Genomic DNA, 22,052 nt, shown 5'->3' with positions numbered 1-22,052 from the left:
GAGTCGCCTTGGTAAGAGGAGGACCCTCGACGTTCCCAGAAGGTTTCCGAACTCACTCTACTCCTAAGGCGGCCCCCTGGACCCCCAGTGGCTCCTCCTTCCTATCATACTTCCTCCGTACAAGGGATAAGCTCCATGCTCGCGTCAGCTCCCCACAGTCGGTGCCAATGTTCAATTGCTCACTAGGATGAGGTATCGATCGGGCAGCTAATCGAGAGCAATTGGAAGGTGTAAGGTATCTATACCTGGGCACGAATTTTGCGAGGAGAAGTGCAACTACAATCGTCGGTAGATCAGCGGGTGGGGCTACCTGCAAGGACATTCCAATACTAAAGTAAGTGTCTGTACAATAAGACGGTTAGTTAGAATAAAGAATAATGTACTTGGGGAAGGGTAGGTTCCCTTCTCTTTATCTGTAGTTATCGGGTGGACCCTTTCGTTTGGACCCTCTATGCTTGAAAACGTCTACCAACTATCCAAATTTTCACTGACGGATATCCTCAAGAGAGGTGAATCGATTTGGGTAGACCTCCAATTCCTATTAGAATGGACCTGAACATCATCCTAATTCATAACATGGAAACAAAAGAATTTGTTCCCTCTATCAATCCTTCATTATTATTTGGAAGAATAGTAATGGACTAAAATACTAGTTAAATTTTATAACCACCATATAATACCTAGTGCAGAATAAATCGTATATGATAGTAAATTTTGGAAGCAAGTTAACAAATCTTCATAACCAAATAGAAAAAGTGGAAAAGAGGAAAAAAGTGAAGGAGATCAAGTTCAAACAAGTATGAATGTTATGTAAAGCAATAGGTACAATAATAATTTTACAACTTATAAACGATTTTTTTAACGTTTATTGTAAATAAAGACCTAATTAAATAAATTAAAACGATTTAAAGAACCAATTAAAAAAATAAAAAAATTTAATTGTAAATTTGATAAAATTATAAAAAATAACAAAGTAATTTAACCATACAAATACAAATATATGTAATTAGTTAAGATTTTGAATTTTTAAATAACGTACATGTATAGCGAAATTAATAAATATAAGAAAAAAATTATTGACAAAATATATCAGAATATGATTAACTAATTTAGACTGAAAAAGTTTTAATATTAAATATTAAAAAATATTTAAAAAATTAACAAAAATGTATTTTTTATTAGTAGTTAATCAATAATATTTAAAAATATTAAATAAAAATATATTATTAGATTATTAAATTAAAAAATTAAATTAATAATTAAAAATATTAACTAAAAATGATAAATTTTATTGATTCTTGAAACTTTTTTTCTTTTTCAAATATTTATGTCAACCATTTACTTGTTCGTTCCAAGATATGTTGAACACTTTCACATTATTAATCAAACAATATATGTATATGAAAAAGAGAGTAAAAAATATATTTAAAAAAAAGATAAATACTATTAGTTTTCGGTAAGGAAAATTGTTTAGTATTTTAAAGTTCAGTAGTGGCCTTTGTCATGAATAAGTGAATAACATTACTTTTGAACACACCTGACTGAAATACTTATTTAAATTGTGAAACTAACTAAAAAGGAATTTCGCACTTTCACTCAAAAGGACTCCAAAAATTACAGTAAGCCAACAATAACCTTTACCCTATTGTGCGTAATAAATTACTACTACTGTAATACATACATTAATAACCTAAGCCAAAATAATACTAGTTACAACAAAGATTGAAATTTGAGAGGACTTTACTTTAATGTGGAATTCAGAGAGTGGAGTCAAAGTTTACAGCAGAATTTGGCAACCAATCCGGGCCCTGAATAAAGGACTGCACTGTGAACTTGGCAGCATCAGTTTCAGTTAGAGAGGGGTTATAGCCAGCCCACTTAACCCGTTGCGAGACATCGGATCCAGGCCCAGTGTTGCGGTACTCACCGTAAAATATAGTTTTTGGTGGATCGACATTGGCAACCCAGCTTATCCAGCCCACGGGCTTCAAGAAGGAGGCGATGTCGGACTGCATGATGACGGTGGTGGAAAAATCCTTCCAAGGGCGGCCAAGGTAGGTAGGGGCCTGAAGATCATTGGCGAAGGCAGAGAAGGAGCATTTCTGGATGACGATGCCGGTGTTCTGGTTGGGGTCTTTCTTTCCCTGAGCGGTTATGGTGTTGAACTGGTTGGGGAGAGGCTGACGTGGCATGATCTTGCAGTTCTGGAAGACCACTGCGGCGTTGCCAAAGATGAAGTCGATGGTGCCGGTGATGTCGCAGTCGCGGTAGAACTGCCTGTTGGAATGGGCGTAGAGTGTGTCCTGGAAACCCTCGAAGGAGCACCTGTAGAACACTGATTGGTCCGCCCCTGATCGCAGTGCCACCGCCTGATGCTTGTCTGCGCCTGCTGTGTTCTTGAACCGTATGTCCTTCGCAATGAAACCCTTTCCCTTCACAGCTGCATTTATCATAATATATCTGTTAGTCAACTAATTAATGAATTGGAAAGTATTGTTCATAAATAACAGGTGAATTAGCTATACTACCATATCAATTGTCATTATCAATATCATTCATATACAGATGGAAGCAAGAGCATCTAGCTGGAAGACAGGGTCAGCTGCACATTAGCTCTACACGCATCTATACTCATAAATTCCATTTCTACCGCCTTAATTCATTCGGTGACATCTTATGCACAATTAATAATTAAAAATTTTTACTTATTTGTGTTAGCGTTGCAAGTGCGAGGAGTGTTGAAGTTAGTTCTACATTAAAGAAAGCAAAGAAGAGTGAATAGTTTATAAGATGAGAGACCTATTTACTTGCCACCTTAAGGTTTTGAGTTGGATGTAGTATCATCTCATCTTATGTTCTCTCATGCGTTATATTGGACAAATCTTTTTTTATTAATTATTACTCTCTCCCCCCGAAACAAGTGGATGACTCAAAAGGCAGGCGTATTGATCATAATCATTTATGATAAAAATTAGATGCGCACATGGTAGGCCATCAAACATGCAGTGATGAAAAAGATCGACTTTTTTTTTCCAGCAGCCACTACAGGATGTTCTAGTGATTTGGGCGGACCAAACTGTTGGCCCCCCAGAAAAACAAGAGGGTGCAGATGACTGAGATGAGATCAAGATCACAATGTCACATGGTCACAATCATACAGTATAGGTTAGCAGATGCACACAAATTAAAAAGCATTTCTGTTTTATAATGTTTCTGATTGTTTCCACTCACATGGCACATGCCCCAAACTTGTTTCCTTTCAAAATTTATTGTAAATTAACCCAATTTATTCCACTTCAACATTTGAAACCAACCACTATCTATTTGCCAAAGTCCAAACTTAACTTACCATAACTCTAACAACAATGCATGCTGTTTAATTATTCCTAAACTTAATGCTAGTACAAGAAAAGGATAACTTAAGGGCTTAAAATTTTAATTTCCATTTTTCTCGTTGCTTACTCTTGGAAGCTTAATTTAAATATTAGTTTTTTAGAATATATCTCTATATAGAATAATGAAATTAACAAAAAACTATTGAAAAGGTTCAACTCTCCTTAGACTTGCTCCAATCAAAGTAAGTAATGTACTTTAGTAAACTTTTCATATTTCTAAACTGCTACTACTACTACCTTAATTGTGTCTCACTGTCTCTCTTGCGTGTAAAGTACATCATGCATCCAGAGCTAAACCCATCGGATAGTATTTACTACCTAGCTTAGTTTATTGCTAAATCCAAGCTCATGGAAGAAATTACAATACTCTTATGATCTTTAATTAATGTGCTTCAGATTAGTATAATGGAAAAGTCTAGGGGCAACAATTTTGTTGCATTTTGACTAGCATGTAACCAGCAGAAAAAAGGTGAGTCATTGGATGAAATCTTACACCAATTTCACACCATCAAATCATTATTGATGACTAGTTGATGACTACCAATCACAAATGTTGCTGGCCCTAGTATAATTACGGAAAGTAGCAGTGTCAAATTTTAAATAGTAACTGTGAGCTAGCTAGAAGCATGCAATCGAGCAGTAATCCTAAGCCATTAATGGACGGAAAGAAAAAATTACCGAAAGTGGCAGTCTCAAAAGTGGGAGTGCCGTCGATGAAGTTGCGGCTGCCGGAGATGATGGTCTTGTCACTTCCATCACCGTAGATCATCACATTCCAAGTGTCCTTATCCAAATCAATGTTCTCAACATAAGTCCCTGCCTTCACATATATCACGAATCTCTTCTCGCTCTTCTTCTTCACCGCAAGCACCGCCTCCTTTATCGTCTTGTACTGCGCACTCCCATCGCTCGCCACCACCGCATCCGGCGTCGTCGTTCCCGTCGCGGTGTTCCCATTATCCAGCAGCAGCCTCCTCTCCGCCGCCCCCACCCACTCCGGGAACCCCAGAAGCCGCCGCCTGTTCATCGGGCTGTTGAATTGGGAGAGCAGCCCCAGGATCCTCGTCACGATGGCCAGGCTGTTGCTCGAGAACTCCGTGGAGTTCTTCATGGTGGTTTTCATGTCCTCGAGGGCGGCGTTGGCGGCGGTGGAGTTATTAACCTCCTCGAGGGCGTCCAAGCAGGTATCTTGGTTGGTGATGGCGGCGCTCACCCAGGTCTTAATGTCACTGATCTTGGTGGTAGATGGTAGCTTGCCGGCGGCGTCGAGGGTGGAGACGGAGTCGTTGAAATTGGCGACAGCGTCGGCGAGGACCGTAGCACAGACATCAATGGCTTTCTGGAGACGGGGTTCCTTGATGGAGGAGCGGAGCTTGAAAGGATAATGGGAGAGGTTGGAGAGCTCGTTAATGGCTACGCGGAGAGAGAGGCTGAAGAGGAGGTGTGGGTCGGTGGTGTTGGAGTAGTCTGGGAGGGAGGAGATGCTCGACATGCACGACTCTGGGTACTGGGTGACTTCGCACACGGCTCTCAGAGAGGACACCGGGGATAGCTCCGTTGAGGGGCCAGAGGAAGAACGGCGGCTGTGTAGGACGGTGCCTAAGACGGCGGCGATGATGACGGCGATGAGGACTATGGAGGAGACTATGAGTATGATGAGGCGCTTGCGAGTCTTCTTCTGGAAGGCTTGCTGCTCTGCCTCGTCCACTTTGCCATACCCTTTGAACGAGTTTATCGAATCCATTAATCAGTGAATCAGTTCTTTGGTTGGTGTTTACAAGTGAAGAGTGAAAACTGAACAACTAGAATAGGAGAAGAGGTATCATTGGCTCGCTGCTTTATTTATAGTGTGTAGTTTTGCTAAAACAACACAAGTCTCCTTTGCTTGTTTCACCGTTGCTTCTTCCCTATGGCTAATGACTTATGACTATATCCAGTCAACGAATTTATTCATTTCACAAATACAGATTATCAATTAATGAATGAATACAAATACAGATACAGATATAATTAATAAAAGACACGGTTTCTGTATAGTTGATTTATAGTTACTTGAATTATTTTCCCTTTTATTTTGTGCATTTAAAGTAAAAATTAAAAAAATACAAAATAAAAAAATTGTTTCTACATATAAAAAATACGAGTAATGTTATAATTGTTTATACATATGAAAAATATGAGTAATGTTATATACATTACTTTTTTGTACACTTTACCTTTTTAGCACAGAAATGATTGATAACAAGAAAAACAAAGTTGTCTTTTATACTATAAAAAATCGTATAAAAAGAAGTGTATATAAATAATAGTTAGGGCAAATAATGCATATAAACCAAGTATTGGGTATATGTACATGATTTCACTAAAGTAAAAAACGTTACAAAATTTTACCAATAGCACTTTTATATATAGTTTGAATTAGTGCAATTCAAATTACACTTTCATAGTAATTCGAATTATACTGATTCGAATTGCATACGCATGCACTCAAGCACAAATTCGAATCACCCTGATTCGAATCACACACACTAACACACACTAATTCAAATGGGTATTCACACTAATTACACACTCTGTAAAACCTCTCGTCTCCTGGATATCTCTAGCAACAAATTCAGTGGATTCCACAGGAATCCTATCCTATCTCATGACATCTAAATCAAAAGATGAAAAGTGCGGATGGTACTGCTGAGTCCCAGAGCTAAAACCACCACCAGCTCCAGCTGGGTTACTCGCTGCAATGTCATCGCCATTGTCATCAGTAATGAGGTCACGCTCCACATCATCATCGCCATCATCATCTATCAATGCATCACTGATCTCAGCCGGTGTACCATACTGCAAAGAAATCGGCACCCTCTCCGTGATACCAACCTCTCCACCACCACTGCAGTTGAGATCAACGGCGAACAACGAGGACGCGATAGGCTCGTCCCTAGGTGCGTTCACGGGCACGGACGTACATGCACCAACGGGTCTCGAGCTAGAACTGGCAACGGTGCCTAGAGTTTGGGTATTCCGGTTCGAACCTCTCGAGCTAGATACCACATTAACCAACTTTGCCAACAGCTAAGGTGTCCTGACCTTGAAAAACTGGCGACGACAATGGAACAGGACCTGCAAATCCTCGTCACTCCCTATGACGAAAGAATCGTACTTCACGTCATCTCTAAGTACTGAGATCGGAATGCGATAGAATAGTTTCAGAACCCGTTTCACGCCTTGCAAACCAAGTTTCTGTATTATAAAATTTAAGAAGTCATCGAATCTCATCGTATGTCTCATAAAAATGCTCAGAGGATCTTTATCAGTGAACTTCACACGGAGCGTGTCTTTTTCTTAATCGATCCTCTATAATGCACCAACTACAAATCTCTCCTCACTAGCCATTTTGTCTCACTCAAATAAACTCAACTCACGTTCACACCATATTTATACACATCTGGGACTTCTTAATTCGAAATAGCCATTTTCAGATTACATACACATAATTCGAATCAGCTACATTCGAACTCCCCATGCATAATTTGAATCAGCGTGATTCGAACTTCTCCATGCATGATTCGAATCAGTATGATTCGAACTACTAAGACTGCAAACTGCCTCACTAATTCGAACATGGTTGATTCGAATTACTAAACTTTTTAGTTCGAATGGAGTTGCTTCAAATTATATAGAGACATGCTTTTGGTTGATTAGGATAAGATTTTATCCTTTAAGAGTCGTACACTTACTATCATCTTCGAAAGGTCCCTGTCAAAGCATCGTCTGTCTTGTAAGCGGATCTCATTAATCGTGCTAGATGATCTCAAAATTACATCAAGTAAACCAGCCATCATACTGTCACTGTTGATTTCAACCTGTAGAGGCAACAAAGGGAAAATATACTTCCCTCCCACATACAAGTATTCAAACAACTCAGGGAGATGGAAGACATTCAAAAGTTGATCATATACCTGTGTATAGCATATTCTCAGCAGAAGTTGATCAAAGAAGCTCTAGTGGCCAAAACATTTCAGCAAAACTAGCATTTAACATTCCAAAACCAGCAAAATCAGCAACTACAAAACACTAAAATCTGCCTACAACATTAAGCATTTAGCACATTATGAAACATTCCAAAACACTAAATCTTCACCCAGCAAAACTAGCAACTACAAAACAAAGCCATTAGCAAATTTGAACAAAAAAATTAGGAGCCATCAGCAACTAGTAAACCAGATAACAAACTAACAGAGCCATCAGTAAACTAACAGAGCAATCGAGCCATTGAGCAATTAGAAAACAGTCACACTAAAACAGAGTAACAAACTAACAGAGGGAACGATCCATCAGTAAAGAAGAAGAAGACCAAAAAATGAAAACAGTCACCACTAAAAATAGAACAAAAATTGAAAAAGAAGACCGAAGAAGAAGACCAAAGAACAACAATTTAAGAACTTCAAAGTTCAAACCAAGAAGAAGACCGAACAATTAGTGAAAAAAATAGTAAAATACCTAGAAGAACAGAGCTGGCGACGGAGGCATGAACAGAACTGGCGACGGAGGCAGGAACAGAGCTTGCGACAGAGGAGCAGAGCTTGCGACGGAGGAACAGAGCTACGCGACAGAGGCAGGAGGTGAGCCCGACGACTGTGCTTCCACTGCTGAGAGTCTGAGACGTTAGCTGAGTGAGGGACCGAGTGAGTTTCGAAGCTCCAACCGGCAACGACGTCAGGAGCAGTTCGGCGGCTGAACGAAAGGGAGGGATTGAGCTCGCCAGTGTTGAGAGGAACGACCGAGGGTGATGGGAGGGACGAGAGAGGGAGTATGTGCTGTGCCATTGGAGAATTGGAGGGAGTTAGGGTTGGTAGGATTGGGGTGTTCTACTGAATGCTAAACGCCTGCGTTTTGGCGTTTTTTGAGCAAAATAAGAAAGCCGGCCGGATTTCGATTCGGTCTGACCGACCGATTCTCGACCGATTTAACGGTTTAAAAACGGTTTTGATTCTAGCGGTTTTTTTATGTTGAATCAAACTATAAAGGATACCGGTTTGCGGTTAAATCGGTCGGACCGACCGGTCTAGTCCGATTTTCAGAACCTTAGATATCTTATCATTAAATATTTTTTTAATATGTTTTTTTCTATTTCACTTAAAGAGTGTAAGACTGTAAGGTAAGAGATCATACTTTATCAAACAATTAAAAAAAATTAAAGGAATCCATTTCTAGTATAGTGTAAAGAATATTTGTTATGTTTTATTTTAAATTTAATTAATACTAGTAATATGCACTATCTACGCAAATAAAAAAATGTAGCAATGTAATGTACTTATATTGTTAATGATGTGTATTAGGTTTTGGAAAAATATTTTGCTTTAAAAAGTTTAAATTAGTGAATATTAATTTAAAATTGAAAAAAATTTAATATAAATTAAAAGATTTGAAAATAATTTATCTAAAAATTTGAATTTGAATTTAAAATAGGGTAAAGTACTAATTTTTGGTACTCAATATTTATGTTAATTTTTAATTTAGTTTATAATGTTTCAAACATTCTATTTTTATCTCAAAATTTTTTTGAACGAGTTCAATGTTGTTCTACCGTTAAATTTGACATAAATAATTAACAAAATAAGTGACCTATGTTAATAACGTTATTAGTTAAATTATATCTTTTTTTATGTATTAAAGATATATAACAAAAATGTTATAATATTTTTGTTCGATTTTTTTATTTCATGCTTTTAAGAGGAATAGAACTAAGAAAAAGAAAAAAAAATCAAATAAAGAATAAGAAATAAGTGCATCAACACACCAGGAGGAAGGGGGAGGAAAAGGAAAAATAAAAATGAAATGTAGCCACAACACCAATAAAAAGAGGAAGACGCGGAAATAACACGAAAAAAAAACATGAAAAAGAAAAAAAAAGGATTTTTCACTGAAATAAAATAAAAAAATTATTATTTTTTAAAATCCCATTTTACAAGTTTGATTTTTTAAATACGATTTTTTTATTTAGGGCGAGTTTGCCCTCTATCAAAATTATAGAATTAGCCAGTGCGACAAACTTACTTTAAAACAAAAAAATCGTATTTGAGAAATTAAAGTTGAAAAATAGAGTTTTAAAATTAAATTATAATTTTAAATTTTAAAATTTAAATAATAAATTTTAAATCTTAACTCTTAAATTTTATTTTATTTCTTTTTAAATATTTATTTTATTTAAAGTTTATATAACTTATTATTTTTAATTTGAAATGTTTTTATATTATGTTTTAATAAGTTGACTAAATGCCTAAAGCCCTAAACCTTTTTCTTCAGCAAAGGTAGTGGTATTGGTAAGACACAATACGGCGCGTTTTGGAGTTCCCTCTGAGGCTTTGGCAGTTGCTACTTGCTTAGAAAACTACAATAAGCGAGCAGAGTAGCGCGCCACCATCACAAAACCACAGCAGCCGCCGCCGCTACTTACCAGTCATTCATTCTACAATAAGAAGATTAACAGCTGCCTCCCCCTCTCTTCCTCTGCTCTATTCAATGGGTGAGCATCACTACAACCAAGGAAAAGGAAAGAACAAGAAACAGCAGCAACATAACAAAGGGCATGGACACACGCAACATTCCATGAAAGACACTAAGACCTTCAACCGCCATGGCTCTACCGCTCCTCAACCATCCCGTATCAGGTATTTCTTATCCCTTATCCCTATTCGGTTCCTTCTCACCTGAAACTGAACGTTACGCTATTCGCAGGAAACAGGTTGATCCTGAAATATCCAAATACTTGTTAGAAATCGCTAACCTTTTCGAAAGTAATGCGGTTGAGTTGGAGGAACGCACTCTCATATGTGGGAACGCTCTCGAAGAGACTAAGGGATTCGAATTTGAGGTCGCAACTGATTACATTCTAAGCCACACTTTGGAAACCATCATTCAGGGATCTGATGTTGAACACCTCTGTGCTTTCCTTCAAAGGTGTGCCGATAACTTCCCTGCTATTGCCATGGATAGGTCCGGTTCTCATGTAGCTGAGGCAATCCTCAAGTATTTATCAACTCGTGTTCAAGACAAGGATGCTCGCCCTCAGCTCGAGGAGGCTTTAACCACAGTATGCAAGGTGCAACGCAACTAATTCTACTAGTTACACTAACAGACTAACAGCACAACCAGTTTTTAATACTACATTGACTCTTAGATAATACTTTTCTGTGATTCCTGGTTCTTGCTTTAATGTATTCAATTGATTAGGTAGACGGATTGGCCGGCGAAAGAGATTAGTTGATGTTGCACATGCATATTTTGAATCATGATGTCAAATTGTTATACCTAGCTTTGCTGCAGATGTGAATTCTTCTTATACGTGTACTACTCACTTGGCAGGTCATGGCAGCTAGTTCTGTTGAGGTGATGCGTAATTGCTATGGTTCTCATGTGCTTCGCACTCTACTTTGCCTTTGCAAGGGAGTACCACTAGATAAGTCTGAATATTACTTTTCAAAAGCGGCAACTGTACTGGCAGGGCGGTTGAATTTGAATGTTTCGAAGAAACACGATGCAACAAAATTTCAGTCTGGATTTCCAAATTTGCTCAAGTTATTTGTGTCGGAGATGTTAAAAAATGCTGGGAAAAGCATCAAGACCCTACAAGTTGACCCATTCAGCAGTTTTGTTTTTCAGGCACGTTTTCCAAATATATTATTTTGTTGTTGTTGTTGATTTAATGGATACAGCATCAGACTTGGTTTGGCCTTTTCTAATATCATGCTAAAGGGGAACCTTAAATGTGGTTGATGATATGATGAAGCTTCTGTGAGATATTATAGCCTGCTTTTGAGTAAAATTTCTTTGGATTTGTTTGCTTTATAACTGTCTCTGTCACACATTGAAGAGATTCTAGAATTTCACCTTAACTTGGTAACCTCTTGGGTCTCCTTGTTCATTTTACACTTTCATACCTATCATCTTAAATGATTTTCTTTATTTAATGGCAGACGACTCTACGGGTTCTGGCAGGCAATGATGAAGAGTTGTTACATGTGATTCCCATCCTTCTTGGCTGCAAAGATAAGAGAAATCCAGAGGGCAGTTTTTTAGAAGATACAGTAGTTGCAGAGCTCATAAAGTTGTCAAAAGAAGCTGAATTTAGCCATCTAATGGAGGTGAGAAAAATATAGATGAGGGGAAACTGTCTATAATTAGCTATATTAGCGCTTGAGCTTGTGAATAATGCAGAGATGAGTTTTAAAATCCTACACATAATTTGTTAAATCTTATTGTAAGAGATTTTTGGAAGTTTGAATTTTCCAAAATCTCTACAACAGACTTGAATTTTTGCAATGGCTTCTTGAGCTTATGAATAATGCGGAGATGAGTTTTAAAATCCTACACATAATTTGTTAAATCTTATTGTAAGAGATTTTTGGAAGTTTGAATTTTCCAAAATCTCTACAACAGACTTGAATTTTTGCCATGGCTTTTTGGTGTTAAAGAACCAATGCATATTTTCTCATTTAACCTTTCCATGAGTATAGTCCTAAAAAGGTTTCAAAAGTTACACCTTAAAATATGTCTTAGTGGAAAGTGGTCTGAATCTTGGATGTTTTATGGGGTCCATTTCTAATAATTTTATTGCCTTTAATTTTATGGAGGCATCAATGAAATCCTTTCTCTATAACATTTGGAGGTAAGCAAGTCTTTTAAATCTTTTGCAGGTTGTTTTGGAAGTATCTCCTGAGGCCTTGTTCAATGAATTGTTTACAAAAGTATTCAGGAATTCATTGTTTGAGTTATCATCTCATCAACACGGGAACTTTGTTGTACAAGCATTGATTTCCCATACAAGCAATCAAGATCTGGTATTACGCCTATATATATCTCTGAATGATTGAATCTCTTTAATCTTATTGATACCGGATGTTTTGCACTACTTGTAGAGGGGGTGATCTATTCTAAGTGTAAAATTGGTTGCTTGATATTGCACACACTGTACTTGTCTCTACTCTCTAGCATATATTCTTTAAACAATAAAGCTAGGCAGCCAAGCTTTTTTTTGAACCAAGTCCACTTATTGTACGTGCTTCTTCAACTTCTTGTCGTCATTGTCTTCTTCTTCTTCAACAATGTCGTCATCGTCGCTGCCTCCTCCTCCTCCTCCTCCTCCTCTTCCTCCTCCTTTTTCTTCAAGGTCTTCTTCAATGTCTTTTTCTTCTTCTCTTGTTTGATTTCTTCTCCTCCTTTTTTTTCCTCCTCCTCATCCTCCTTCATTATCATCATCATCATCGTCTTCGTCATCTTCTTCTCCTCTGTATGTTTAGAAAACTCGAGCACAAAAATTTTGATTTACATGTCCAAAACATTGATACCCAACCAATAAAATATGCAAAAAACATTAATTTTGGAGCACAACACAAATTATTGAAAGACCACATGTCCAGAACATTGTCTCACCCAACCAACAAAATACATTCACAGCAAAAATTTATGTTCTATGTGCAAATATTTCTGTTATATTGATAAATTTGTGCTATGTGAAAAAGTTTTTGTGCTATATCAATAAGTTTCTGGACTCACCAACAAAAATTTCTGTGCTGGAAAGCGCGGAGAAGGAGGATCGATGATGCATGTGTGTTTCTTTTTTTCCCATGGGCTTGTGCCAACTTAGTTAGACTTGGTTACAAAAACGCTTGTACATGTAGCATCACCGTTTTTTAAAATGCCTATTTGTGTTGTAGTTCCATCTTTCTAAATTCATTTGTCATGTCTGTTTGAATCCCTTTAATTGTTTTTCTAGATGAGGCTGATCTGGGATGAACTTGGATCAAATATGGAGGATCTTTTCAAAATGGGAAGGTCAGGAGTTGTTGCTGCACTTATTGCTGCCAGTGAGAGGCTTCATTTTAATGAACACAAGGTTTGCAATTTTGTTGCTAGTCCAAGATGAGTCAATTGACCTATATATTTGTCTTTGAAATTGTAGACTAAGTTCTTTGCTTCTAAATCTTCAGTCAAAGCTCAAAAGTAAATGGTGTAACACTATTAACTTGTTGCATGCTGAAGACATCTTACTTTCATAAATCTGGTGCTCATATTTGTATAAACTTCATAACCTTTTTGTCAATTTGTGGCAGTGCTGTCAATTCCTTGCCAAAACAGTATGCTCAGCGGATGAGTCTCCAAAATGTATTGTTCCACGGCTACTATTTCTTGATAGCTATTTCTCTTATGAAGACAAGTCCAATTGGAGCTGGCAAAGTGGAGATAAAATGCATGTCATGGGTTCTCTGATTCTGCAGGCAATATTCCGGTTTAAAAGTGTAAGCAAACTTGAATTTTAATGGTATCATGTGGCACAATTCATAAAAGGGTTAGGGTTCTCCCCCTGCATAGTGTTTGTAAACATATGTGGATGCTTCTGAAGTGTAACCATAGGAACCATTGGATTCCTAATTGTTAGGAGATCTTGCATTATTTTAGAATTGTTTCTACTCTGGGAATGGGCATTGTTATGTAGAGCATGCTTTGCACTGTTGGCTGAAAAGTAATTGAAAGGAAAAGATGATCTATTATAGGAAAAGGATAAAGAGGGATTGCATCCGGATTCCTTCCAATTCTTTTTTTGGGTTTAGGGTTAAGAAAAGTGTTACTCATCGCTTCCTGATCTGATATTAATGTCAATGATCCTGAAGTCAAAAGGAATGCCAAACTAGACTTATACGTTGCTTGCAGACCTGCCATTTGTTGTTTGTAAATAAAAAACTTCAGTCTTCACCATTAATTATGAAAATCATGATCATCTCCAAGTCCTCTTGTAGCCTTGTAGGATTTTGGAAGATTAATATTCGGGTGCTTGGGGACAGGTTCTCCCAGTTTTTAGAGATGGGTTATTCTTTATGTAGTTTCTTTTACCTGAGATAATAATGGACATTCAGATACTGGTAGTGTGGTGAGCTTTTGGTGTCATTATGATGTTATTTTATGCTTAATCTGGAGTCAATGGAAACGTATATACCATGATGTGCTAGTATTGGGTATATATATAAGAAGTCATTTTTTAATAAATTTTTATTTTTATGTAAAGTTGTATTAATTTGTTGCCCATGTTGTCCTACTCTGTTTTCGCAGGAATATATTAAACCTTATATCATCAGTATAACATCCATGGAAACACCTCATGTTCTTGAGGCAGTGAGAGATGCAAAGGGATCACACGTTATTGAGGCCTTTCTAAGCTCAAGTGCTTCTGAAAAAGAGAAATGCAGATTAGTTAAAAAGTGTGTCTTCATATCTCTTGAATTTATGTCTATTTGGAAGTTCTAATTTATGCTAAAGGAATAAATTCAGTAAACTCTGTCTTTAGGGTTTATTTATTTATTTATTAAAGACACCACAACCTCTCTACACTACAAGTTGAAATAACAAATAAAATTTATGTAATAGAATGCAAAATCACTGCTTTATTGAGTAACTTTGTTTTCTTTTTACTTATTTGTAGACTAGAAAGCCATTTTGGAAAGGTAGCAGCTCACTCATCGGGTGCTTTCGTGATTGAAAAGTGCTTCACTGCCTGTAATCTGTCACTAAGAGAGTCTATAGTTTCTGAGTTATTGGCTGTGCGGAGTGAGCTCTCGAAGACGAAGCAGGGCTCTCCGAACCAAGAATTTATCTCCCCCCCATCTTGCCACACACAAAAAAAGAGAAAAAGACAGGCATGCATTTTATTGGAGGGTTTAGCATTCTTACATCAAAATCTATGCATTAATCTGGCATCCAAAGGAATGCTGTAGTTCTGAATTGTTGTTTGCTTGTAAATTTGAGTTTATAAAATTTTTCTGTAATGATTCATGCCTTTGCTTTGTTTCTCCAGGTTTGCTTCCCATCCTGATCGTTGGAGGTCAAAACAAGCTTCCAAAGAATTTGCTTATAAAGATTTTTCCTCTACATTTGGCTCCAGTGATACAAAGCCAAGGAGAAAAGATCGGTTTCTTGCCGGAAGTTCAAACAATAAATCAAATCCAAAAACAGTGACAGAATTGAGGAAAGAGATTAACCAATCCCTAGGTACTGCTGCACCATTTCTGAGCAAGCAGAAGTTCAAGAGAAAATCAGAGCAGAAAGGCAAGAACATTGCCAAAGTTGGTGATGACAATAATAACTTTAGAAGGGGAAAGAAAATGTCCAACAAGAAAAAGGTTGGGAATAAGAATGATGATACTGCAGCTATGGCAACAGCTAGAAAGTCTAACAAGAAACGGCAAAGAGATGGTGATGTACGTGAAGCTTCTCTCAAGAAAATGAAGGCATAACATTGATTAGAGTGGAGGATGACTTTTTTATTTTTGTTAGAAAATGAAGGCATATCATTTGATGTATGATAGATTTGGATGACTTTCTCTTTGCTTACGATTTTGTATCATTTATAATATCAGCTAGACTTTGTAACTGAAAAGAGCAATCGCGTTGTGTGTCAAAAGGTAATTATTGCAAAAATATAAAATTCTTTTCCCCAAATCTTCTCTTTCCCATGTCCTCCTTGACTCCAGTATATCATTGGTGTTCTTCTGTATGTATGTAATGCTTTGCTACAAACTTCAGAGATAAATCCATGTTTAAGAATACTAATATCGTATATTGTGTATCAGAACTCAACAAGCTTGGTTAGCAAAACTGTGAAATACAATATAAACTGTTGTACATATAATCACTGGCACTTGGCAGTTGGAAGGCAAAACACCATTGTAGACTAACAGTTGTTCTGTTTGCTTAGAAATGGAAACAAGAAGAAAATGAAAGACATGAGAAGAAAAACGGATGTGTTTGGCACTGCTGCAGTGTTTGTTCTGTCTCTCAACCATCTGAGGGAGGGTTGAACCTGCGATGGAAATACGGTGTTTCTGTCAATCATAGGCAGCAGCATATAATCGAATGGCGAGAAACTGTTAGTAGTAAGAGTTACTTGTTTTGTGTGGGATTTGATTTGCTTGGTGGAATTCTTCGTAAAGACGAATCCAGCTGCTTGGAACGACTCTTCCGGGGTGGCAAATCTCTTGGAGGTTGAGGAGAGGATGAAGTTTTGCTTAATGACAAAGAGCGCACTTGTCGGGATGGGGGAACCTCAGCTTTGGCCCTAGAAGAGGCTGATAATAAGAGTGATAGCACAAGAGCAAGAGTAGCAAGTGGCAGGGACCAGCCCTTCATGGTAGTGAGGGGTATCTTGGTTGTTATGGTTGTTGTGGTTGTTGCATTTTGAGTATTGAAGCTTATTATGGGTGGGATTTGGGAATTGCGATTCATTCATTGTCTGAGGCTACAGGGAACATGTGGGATCATGTGCTCAACTTTTGACCGCTGTATCTTGTTTGTATTGTAGTATGTGTAGCCTTTGGATTTGGTGAAAATGGAGACAGATATCTCAGAAAGGTCATGTGATCGGCCACGTGATGTTATTGTAACTGTAAGTGTAGTAGATGATATGATATTGAATATTTATTAGTGGGTGGCAGTGGCACCAGGAATCCGATGGACGCTTAGGCAGTAGGCAGTAGGCAGCAGCAAATGATTATCTTAGGTGAGAAGCAGGTAGGCTTAGTATAGTTTCATGCGTTAGTCGCGGAAACAAAAGAAGAAAATATTCAGTGTATGATGTTTGAATGGCTATGTTTTGTTGCGTATTCCATGCCATGATTACAATTCTCTATCAAAGCCCAATCGTGCTCTTAACATTCTTAAATTTAAAATAATCATGCAAGAGAGTTGGTGGGAGTCCTCCTCCTCCTCATGACCGTATAATGTTTTATGGGGATTCTTTATTTGTTTATTTGAAAACCGCTCTCATTGTCTGGATTGGTAAGGCTAAAATGGTCTTTGAAACAACGAAAACAATGAGAGTTGTGCTTGTTTAGTTGGAGGGACTATAATTCTTTGCGGATCAAGTTCTGATTTTGGTTTTCTCCTATCACATGCAGCCATACCATACAGCTTACTACACTCACTAAATTATGTGCGCGCTTATTGACTCTAGCTTGATTCTGTTTAGAAGTTGTTGGATGGCGGAGGAATCATGTATCAAGCGACTTCAAGTCGAATATAGAGCTCTTTGTAAAGTACATTATATTTCTTCTCTCTAAGATTGTGTTGTTATTTTTCTATGTTCACATTTTGGTTGCTTCCACAGTTCCATTCCATGTCGATTTACAGTCATATGGCTATCGTGCTTTTCCAAAGTTTATACTTTATACATCGCTGTTTTTATATATTTTAAATTTTTTAATTTATCTTGTAATATTTTTTTTTTGGTTCTCCATCTTCGATAGTCTACCACGGTGCTATATTTATTGCTATGAGTCTATGACTAGTGGATTGTCTTGGCCTGCATCAATCAATTCACATGGAATTTTTTGTTTGAAAAGAAATGATAAACAGAGGACAGCTTTCAAAAGAATGTCAATTGGATGGTGCTTAATTTATGGAATATGAATGCAGCATACTTACAGGCTTCCTTTGGTTCATGGTAAGTGTAAAACACACTTACTAAAAATTGATATTTCACTTTTAATTCATGTTGGTTATATGATTTTCTATGCAGTGAAACATTCAGAAAGTAGAGAGCTTGAATGACAAGAAAAACCAAAAAGCAACCATTTCCAACTTGGATGATGTTATTACTCTTATCCATCTTTGAGGTGGTAATGGCATTGCCTCTGATTTCAACTGTGATTGCATGGAACTATATTCATGCCGGGGTTTGTATTGGAATTGATGAACTTAGTTTGGAGGCTGCATTATATGATCTCAGCTAATTTTACTCCTCTACTCTGTGTACGTTTACGTTGCCATATCTGCCAATAAATATATATTCTATAAGTTGCATGCATGAATGAATCTTTTGATGTGTTCAGAAATATCTGCCACTACTAATGCTCTAGTAGTAGCAGCAGGACATGTCAGATTTATCTGTATATTGCAACTCCCATGCTAGATGTCTTACTAATGATTTGTTTCTTTTGTTTATAATATTCAGTCAAAGCGGTTGTCCTTTGAATTAGTCGTAAATCAACATGTACAAGTACAAAACAAAGTCATTGAGTTCGAAGACAGAGAAAACGACAATGCAAGTGTGATGTAAAACTAACTAAAAATGAAAAACAAGCAGTGTTCTTAAGGGTGGTAGTTAATGAAACTCCACCAATATATAGGTTAATAGGTTTGATTCAGTCCATATTGATGGTGGAATGCGTAGTTGTTTGTTAATAATAATTTAAAAGTAAGCAAGACTATTATGCACTCGATTTTTAAGATAAGAAAGGAAGTTGACATATCTAGTCTTTTTGTCGCCCAAAATAGTAGAATATAAAGAAGCCACTTTTTAATTTGAATATAGAAACAAAAGTAGTGTTGGACTCAGATATGGAGAATACACGTGCTTTACAGCTATATAATATCAGTGGAACAGAACTCGGACCATGCGAATTTTCCATTAGTAAAAAAATTAAAAACAACAAACAACTTACAGGTCCGTTTTCTAGCTTCCGAATTTCAAATTTGCCCAACTACAAAATCGGACCATATGATTTCTTAAGCAAAATTTTAAAATTAAACAATTGGTATGGTCAGATTTATGTACTTTGAGTTTTTTCAATTTTTTTAACACAAATCGGACCTTTCGATTTGTATACTCTGAATTTTTTTAACTTTTTAAACACAAATTGGAAGGTACTCTCACAATTTTAAAAAACACAAAAAATTACTATATTAAAATATATCACTTATTTTGCTTCCATATCAAAACTTTTTAGCCTAAAGAAGCCGCCCTTTTGTAGCTTCCGTTTTTTCTTTTGATGCCACGAAGAATGAAATGTCTATTTTGTCATTAATTTGAATTTGTATTCGTATTCGTAGAAACATGTCATCAATACAAATAACAGTCTGGCCTCTGCAACGAAGCTGTAAATGTTTCAGAAAATTTTGATGGCTGAAAGGGGTTTCCTAAAGGCTAAAGAAATTGAAGATAGAAAAGAAATACAATTGAGTTCATGAAAGTAGGTCATTTATGAGCCTACTAATCTACTCTAATGTTACCTATAGTTTTTACAATATAAAAACAAATTTTTCCATCATGTACATAAAAATGAAAGAAAGAACGAACGAACATCCCTGAAAATTCGTAGCTAGCTAGAGCTCTGCCCTGATCCCGTTGCATGTTCAAGGTCTATAGAACGTGGACTAGAAGGATTCATCCTCCTGTCCCTGCTTAACAGCCTCTTCAATGATTTCAGTCTCCCTGTAATGGGAGATTTCATCTCATCTTCTTCTGCAAACCTGCTTGCAGAAGATGAAGTGATCTCGCTTGGTATATCAATCACCAACGATCCACCGCCATGATGATGAACTCTGTCACTGCTGCTAGCTGAAGATGACGAGGACGAAGAAGTAGTAGTTTCTTCCAAAGAAGAACTCACTTGGGCCTGGTTCCCCCAAACGAAGACATTTGTGGGGAAAGCTGCATCAGAAGAAGATTCGGTGGCAGAGGTCACAGGGTTTCTGCAGAGGGGGCAAGTAGAATGGGATTGGAACCACATATCAATGCAATCCACGTGGAAGCCATGATTGCACTTTGGTAACAGCCTCGCCTTTTCTCCCTCTTCAACCTCCGAAAGGCAAACCGCACATTCCATTCCTTCCTTGAAATCTTGCGGCTGGAAAACCAACACCGGCAGGGATCTCAGCACAGAAGGCTCAAGGCCTCTTCGGACACCGCCGGAGCTGGCCGGGTCTTGACCAGGAGCAAACACAAAGCGCCGCCGCCGCCTTCTGGGTTGGGGAATGTTGCTCTCTCCAATGCTCCACCAGAACCATTTGGCGTAGAGATGGAGGAACAGCACGAACACAACCACCATGAACAACACTATTACGGCCACCACCATGATCTTGCCCGTTAACTCAACCGCCGGAGACTCACCCAACTTGTCACTTGGCACCGACGAGTCACCCATCGCGACTTGCTAAAAGAGAACACGGAAAGTAGAGGTTTAAATTTAGCAGCTAGTTGCAGAGTCGATGGGAATGAGGGAAGGTTAGTTTGTTTATAACTTTTAATTTATATATATATATATATATGCAGAGAGTGCAAAGAGAAGAGGAAGTTGGGTTTGGTTTTTGAATGAGAAGGTTTAGAAGGTTGAAAATGAAGTTTAAGGAAGAAGCGTACACGAGAGCGATCAACGCAAGTTGGAGGAAGAAGAAACAACCCTCCACAATGGACTTTGAACTTTGGACTTTTAAAACTAACGAATGACGCCATTCAAAGCTTAATTAATAAAAAGGAAAGGAGAAGTATACGTTATCAAGAGAAAGTCTGCCAACTATTACCAACACGTGATAAATTAGGATTAAACCATGATTAACTTAGATGTGGCTTTATTTAGTAGATGGACTTCATGTCCAGCCCAACTCAAATTGGCAGATTTTGGCAGATAAAAAGTTGGTAACGTAACACTACTGTAATAAAAAACTAAACATCCAAGATCCAACATAAACCTTGAAAGAATTTCATACAATACTTGGTATTTTGGTTAAGTTAAAAACTTAAGAGCCAACTATCTTAATTATAGACCAATATTTTTAGTTAACAATTCAACATTTTTAATTTAATAGTTTAATAATATATTTTAAAAGAAATTAATTTGTTTTATAATAATAATTTTAAATTAATTTATTTTATAATAATATTTTTAAAAGAATGTCTTTAATAAAATTTATTAAAAAATTATTAATCTAAAATACATACTAAAAATTGGTTAAAAACTACAAAAGTCTAATGTATTTGACAAATATAATTCTCAAAAACTTTAAAGTAATAAAAATAAAGTGAAAATTTATATATATCTTTATATAAAGTTATTTGTTGAAAATTGTTAAATAATTTAATATGTTTGACTAAATTATTATCTAACATCTCTCAATTATTAACTTAACCGTAAGTATTCATTTAAAAATAATGATCAAATTATATAATTTCAAAATTAGGGATTAATTTGAATGGTTGTTCTAATAGTAAATAGTGCTAAACTGCTAGTTGTTATAATCCTTAATTACTTATGCTATGTGATGCTGACCAAAATACCATAATATTAGAAGACGCCTTTAAAAGTTGAAAGTGAAGCCACCACTCAAGTCCCTTTTCCTGCCATCCATGCCTCCAGGAACTTTCATCTACTTTCATCCAATTGCGGTGCTTTGTCTTGTGTCGTGTTGACCGTGAATGTGAAATTATATAATATTATATGACTCGCATATTTCTTTCTTCTAACGATTTTGCCCTAAAACGCTCCAATTCAGATCATTCAACGTATCAACCACGTAGAAAACGAAATACAGACTAAAATATCATCTCTGTTTCTTTCCAGAAAAGAAGAACCATATCTTGGCACTGCAAGTGTAACTGTAACACAACACTAATAAATTCGATTATATGCACGCCAAGGTGGATTAGGCTCATGATTAATTAAGAGTTATTACAAAAATGGATATGTCTAAAATGAGTTTAACACTTATGTGCTTATTAAATGTGTCACGTTTATATAGACTATAAGATTTTATTAGTTTAAACTCAAAGGTTAATATAAAAAAAAACATTAATAGATTCTAATAAATACAAAATATCATAGTACATAATAAATG

General features: G+C 36.7%; 3 protein-coding genes across 3 annotated transcripts; 1 reads left to right on the top strand and 2 right to left on the bottom strand.

The window, feature by feature from the left end:
• Positions 1 to 1,572: 1,572 nt before the first annotated feature.
• Positions 1,573 to 5,316, bottom strand: LOC107491763 (pectinesterase 3). The gene is made up of 2 exons (XM_016112684.3): positions 4,074 to 5,316; positions 1,573 to 2,440 (listed from the first exon to the last, which is right to left on the bottom strand). The coding sequence occupies exons 1-2, from the start codon at positions 5,137 to 5,139 to the stop codon at positions 1,758 to 1,760; spliced, it is 1,749 nt and encodes a 582-aa protein (XP_015968170.1). The 5' UTR covers positions 5,140 to 5,316; the 3' UTR covers positions 1,573 to 1,757.
• Positions 5,317 to 9,717: 4,401 nt separating this feature from the next.
• Positions 9,718 to 15,915, top strand: LOC107491659 (pumilio homolog 23). Its single transcript, XM_052262687.1, has 10 exons — positions 9,718 to 10,063; positions 10,131 to 10,494; positions 10,758 to 11,054; positions 11,369 to 11,536; positions 12,089 to 12,232; positions 13,168 to 13,287; positions 13,505 to 13,690; positions 14,499 to 14,647; positions 14,869 to 15,082; positions 15,224 to 15,915. The coding sequence occupies exons 1-10, from the start codon at positions 9,915 to 9,917 to the stop codon at positions 15,677 to 15,679; spliced, it is 2,247 nt and encodes a 748-aa protein (XP_052118647.1). The 5' UTR covers positions 9,718 to 9,914; the 3' UTR covers positions 15,680 to 15,915.
• Positions 15,916 to 19,234: 3,319 nt separating this feature from the next.
• On the bottom strand, positions 19,235 to 21,594 carry LOC107491762 (RING-H2 finger protein ATL3). Its single transcript, XM_016112683.3, has 2 exons — positions 21,496 to 21,594; positions 19,235 to 20,374 (listed from the first exon to the last, which is right to left on the bottom strand). The coding sequence occupies exons 1-2, from the start codon at positions 21,592 to 21,594 to the stop codon at positions 19,541 to 19,543; spliced, it is 933 nt and encodes a 310-aa protein (XP_015968169.2). The 3' UTR covers positions 19,235 to 19,540.
• Between the last annotated feature and the right edge of the window lie 458 nt (positions 21,595 to 22,052).

The sequence above is a fragment of the Arachis duranensis genome, chromosome 6 (genome assembly GCF_000817695.3).
Source record: "Arachis duranensis cultivar V14167 chromosome 6, aradu.V14167.gnm2.J7QH, whole genome shotgun sequence".
NCBI lineage: Eukaryota > Viridiplantae > Streptophyta > Magnoliopsida > Fabales > Fabaceae > Arachis > Arachis duranensis.
Note: the sequence above shows the minus strand (reverse complement) of the source record. Positions and strands in the feature narration are given on the sequence as shown.